Below are 4,862 nucleotides of genomic sequence, written 5' to 3'. Positions count from 1 at the left end.
TTAAAATATAGATAAAACTATTACATTTCATAATTATATATATTAATCTATTTTTTATTATTACATATTTTTACAGGAAATTCTTATTTTTAAAAATATTTTTCATATTTACGCAATAGGGCACACGTGCAATGCACGTGTTTGCCCTTTACTAGTATATATAATGTATAAATATATATATATATATGTATATATTGGAACTTTGGAAGGAGAAAGTGAATCTTTTGTTCTTTTAAACAGAAACAAAACGACGAATGGTAAGTCAGTGAGTCACACGTGAAAACGGCCGATACTAAATCTGATGCAAAGCCCAAATCCTAGGCCCAACCTGAACCCCCTAATCTGGTCGTCTAGTTTTGTTATGGACAATTCTATTCTTCCCGCACCGTGGTGGGTATCAGCTCCAGTCCCGTCGAATCCGGTTTCCTCCAACTTCCACAAAGATGCCGCCATGTCTGCCTTTTAAGTAATCATTGGGATCCTGATCCTTCGACCCCATCAATTCTCTCTCTTGGTTTTCTTTTATTTTTTTTCTCTCTCTCTTCCTTTTCTTTCCGCCTTCCGATTCCATTCCTTTGCAAAAAGCACAGTAAAGGGAGATAAAAGAAAGTTGGCGGGGTTGCAGGCATAGGATCCTACAATTCTTTTTCTTATCCTAACGATTCTAAAGAACAAAAACAATATTTTTAACATGAATTCATTGTTCTAAAACTATTTTTCTAGTGCAATTATCCACCTCTCGGTCCTTATTTTCTGCACTAGCTAGTAGCTAAGTTGAACTAGAAAGCCTGATAGAATTCCTAATTAATATCTGAATTTGATGCTGGCCGACGGCCCTTATCTGGACCACCAATGACGCCCCAAGTCTCAAATTGCCTTTGACGAGCTCTGGCTCTCTCTTTCTCTTCATCAGATTTCAAAGTGTAACAGTGTGGACAACAAACTCCATATTCCCACTCGGGGGCTTCCATATCCGCATCACTCACCGGTTGCTTGCAACCAAAGCAAAGCTTGAAAGTTCCCTGCACCAAACCATGCTCAACCGACACCCGCTTGTCAAACACGAAGCATTCACCCTCCCAGAGGCTTTCTGATTGTGGTACTTCCTCGAGATATTTCAGAATCCCACCTTCCAAATGATAAACCTGGGAAAAATTTAAAGGTTGAAGGATTTAGGAAATTCTCAAGCAAAAAACGAATAAACAGAAGATTTAATCAGCGTGCTGCTGTAAGAAATAACTCCATGGCAACTTGCCAACATGTTATAATGTTATCCCTTGTAGAATTTTCTGTACAAGTGAAACTGAAAAAAATGGGTCAAAATAAAAGTACATTATGATTTGCTTGGTAACGTGTGTTGAAAGAACCCAAGTTATACTAGAACTGATCGATGACTAGCAGTTTAAGGCTTGTATTATCACATTTCCCAAATGCAGGAGTAATCGTACATGGACCATGGAATTTCACATCCAAAACAAGGGACACAAAAAGTCCACAATATAGGCTGTTGGTAAATTATCATTTCAGAATAGAACCCAAAACACCTAGGAAAGATTTGTCAAGGGGTGACCCTTTCCTACTATCACCATGACCACAAAATATATACCCCCGTACAACAATTCATAAAGCAAATAAACAGAAAGCTGGTAGTAAATGGAAGTTCCTAGGAGAATTCACCTCTTTGAATCCTTTACTGAGGAGATAACTCGAAGCTTTCTCACATCTTATTCCCCCTGTGCAGTACATTGCCACCCGCTGAGGCATTTTTTTATCTAGAACATCCACTCGTTCTGTGGTGCTTCCATTTGAACCATTCACTTTCACCTTTGAATGCTTATCATTTGCATGAGAAACTCGGAACTCATCCTCCACCCAAGATGGAAATTCTCGGAATGCCATTGTGCACGGATCAACTGCTCCTTTGAATTTCCCAATTCTAGTTTCATAGTTATTTCGCACATCAATCATCACCTAAAATTTGTATGTCAATGTCAAGATCCGAAGCAAAATGTGTAAGCAAATGGAAATGCTTTCCACCATGCCTCCCTACTATAACTTTTATAGTCAGACCCAATCCCCCCACCCATCAATTCAATCCTATAAATAACTTTTGAATATGTGAGAAAAACAAACCATGTACATTCTAATTCTAACATACCTAGGTTTCAAGGGATTTGACACTTCAAAGAAAATACTGGAAATTGAATAATGATGCATGGCTCTATCTGAGAAACCTTACTTTCATGGAAGTTGTTGGATAGGCATAACAGATTTTAGACCAAAAGACATATCAAGTACTGTTGAGCTTTCTCAGACAACTCCAAACCTTTCATTTGTTTGTTTCTGAACAGGGGATCCACAGATCCAGCATCTTTTTTCTGACTAAAAAGAAACATTTTTTCAAGTAAAAAAAAAAAAGACCCAACCAGATATATTTTTTTTGATATATATCTAACATGTTTATCAGAAATTTTATCTATTCAACCCAGGACACATAAAGCATAGAGTTTTCAGTTATTGGTTTTTTAGTCTATTAAGCCATGGGATAAAATGTTCAAGCAAAAAACAGACTAAATAGCACAAGTATTCATTAGAGTTGTAGACAATTTAAAAAAAAAAAAAAAACATTTATTTGTGATTCGACTAGTTCCTCAGACCAAAGATGATGAACAGGGAATACTACCGCAACAAGATTTCTATCACTCACAGTATCTGGGTCACTGATCAATGCATTCCAATCCCTTGGACTCACGTATGTTCCAACCCTCTCAGTAGGTGATACACCAGGCATTCCAAGAGTAACAATCTGCTTCATGCATAGATATAGACCGTGATAAGAAGTGCATAATGAGCTAATAAACAAATTCACTTAAGTATTTTTATACTGTTCATGAAGAAGAGAGTGCATAAAGGCCTCGTTTGGATGTTGAGATGAGATAAGAAACCTATAAATAGTAGTAAAATAGTTCGTGAATAGTAGTGAAATGATTTGAATTAAGATGTTTTATGAGATTTTAGGAAATGAGAAAAAAAATTGAATAAAAATATTATGAAAGTTAAAATATTATTAGAATATAATTTTTTTTATTATATTTGTTTTGAGATTTGAAAAAGTTGAATTGTTTTTGTGTTTTATTTAGAAGTTTAAGAAAGTTAAAATAATTAGGTAATGATTAGATGAAAAAATTAAGATTTGAAATTGAAAAATATTTATATTTGAATGGAATTTGAATGTTGAGATGAGAGAAAAACATCCAAACAGGGCTAAAACTTATATGAAAAAAAGGGTAAAGAAAGGACTCCACAGGGACTTGGTAAAAACAAAAGAATACCTCTTTCTTCAACTTAACCCTCACATGATCCCATCGGAAGGGTGCATCTTCCCCTGCTGCAAGAGGAGAATTGCTAGTGTGTCCATGGTGGATAGCTTCTTCCTCAGGACTCACAGGTGACTCCACTTGTCTTAGTTCCTTTAGACGGTCATCATTTTGAATGAATTCAAGAACTCTTTCCACTGATTCCCGGGTCCCACAAATGCTGCCATTAATTCCTTCAGGGGCAAGTATAATGCCACCTGAAACACGCTGAACAGCATCAGGTTCGCGAGGCACGAACAAGAAGGTCAGAAGAGAACCTCGAAAGACCAAAAATAAGTAGAGATGGCAAGTCATTTATATAACAAGAGAGAGAATTTCCAAGCACCGAAGGAATAAAATGGAGACCCTCTTATTCCAACACCATTCATTAATACCAACTGGTCGGCCACCAAGACGGAGCTTCGTAATAATTTTTTAAGCAGCTGACCTCAACTCAACTACTTCAAATCTGAGACGAGAAATTATTAATTCCTTGATTTTTTCTTTATACAATCGACACCACATGAATCCCTTCCAAAATTAAAAGGCCATCAATATGCTAACCAAAACCAATAATTTTTTTACGCATTTGGAGGCTAGGAAAATTCAGATTTCCCAAAAACGCCCAAAATTGGATGGCATTTACAGCATTCAAATCAAAGAAAGCGAATAAATTGCAAAGAGGTAAACACCATACATTGCAGAGGAACCATGCCAATAACATCATGAACTAAACATAAACGAAGTAAAAATATTAAAACGACTACCAGTTCCTCACACAGCTTCTTCAAGGGGGTTCGCATATGGGCATAGTCGGTAAATTCGGCGAACTTGTAGAAAGAGACGACCACGAGAGATTCAGAATCGGGGTCATCCGACCGTAATTCAGGGTTATTGGAAACGGAAACTGGTTCGGTTGGCCCAGAGAAGAAGCATCTATAAATGTTCATGCTTTGAGTTCGAGGAAGGTCGCAGGAGTTGGAGAAGATAGGAGGGTGATAACGATGACGATCCTGGGGGAACAGGGAAGGTTTGGGAATTGGGGAGGTGGGAAGTAAACGTAATCCAGGCTTAGGACTTGAATAGGATGATGATGGTGACAATGAGAGCATCCTCGGGGTAAACAATGGGTTTGTTCTCCACCTTAGCATAGAATGATAGAGGCGGATCTCACCGCTCTCTAACCCTATCAGCAACCTTGGTCCTTGACTATGAAAATGCAGAGGGGAGTGGGGGGAAGCACTTACCACAAACATTCGGTAATCACAGATCAAGGTAAAAAAATAAAAATAAATAAGAGTTACTTTAGATTGATCTCATTTGAGGAGGGATATGTAAATCTATACAGTTATATTTAAAAAAAATTAAATTTAAAATAATTTTTTTTTAAAATATTTTTTTTTCTTTTACCATCATTCATCAATAAAATTGTATATATAATTTCTCACTCAGAACTGTAAATATAATTTTTCAAAAATTAAACCTACATATTCTTATACACAAAGG

At 36.7% G+C, this 4,862-nt stretch overlaps 1 protein-coding gene across 1 annotated transcript; it reads right to left on the bottom strand.

The window, feature by feature from the left end:
* Positions 1–207: 207 nt before the first annotated feature.
* On the bottom strand, positions 208–4,633 carry LOC108991899 (rhodanese-like domain-containing protein 7). Its single transcript, XM_018966312.2, has 5 exons — positions 4,124–4,633; positions 3,333–3,584; positions 2,708–2,806; positions 1,678–1,971; positions 208–1,145 (listed from the first exon to the last, which is right to left on the bottom strand). Exons 1-5 carry the CDS (start codon positions 4,610–4,612, stop codon positions 801–803), a joined length of 1,479 nt encoding a protein of 492 aa, XP_018821857.1. The 5' UTR covers positions 4,613–4,633; the 3' UTR covers positions 208–800.
* Positions 4,634–4,862: the final 229 nt, after the last annotated feature.

This window comes from Juglans regia, chromosome 7 (assembly GCF_001411555.2).
Source record: "Juglans regia cultivar Chandler chromosome 7, Walnut 2.0, whole genome shotgun sequence".
NCBI classification, from domain to species: Eukaryota; Viridiplantae; Streptophyta; class Magnoliopsida; order Fagales; family Juglandaceae; genus Juglans; species Juglans regia.
This window is presented reverse-complemented; position numbering and strand designations above follow the sequence as displayed.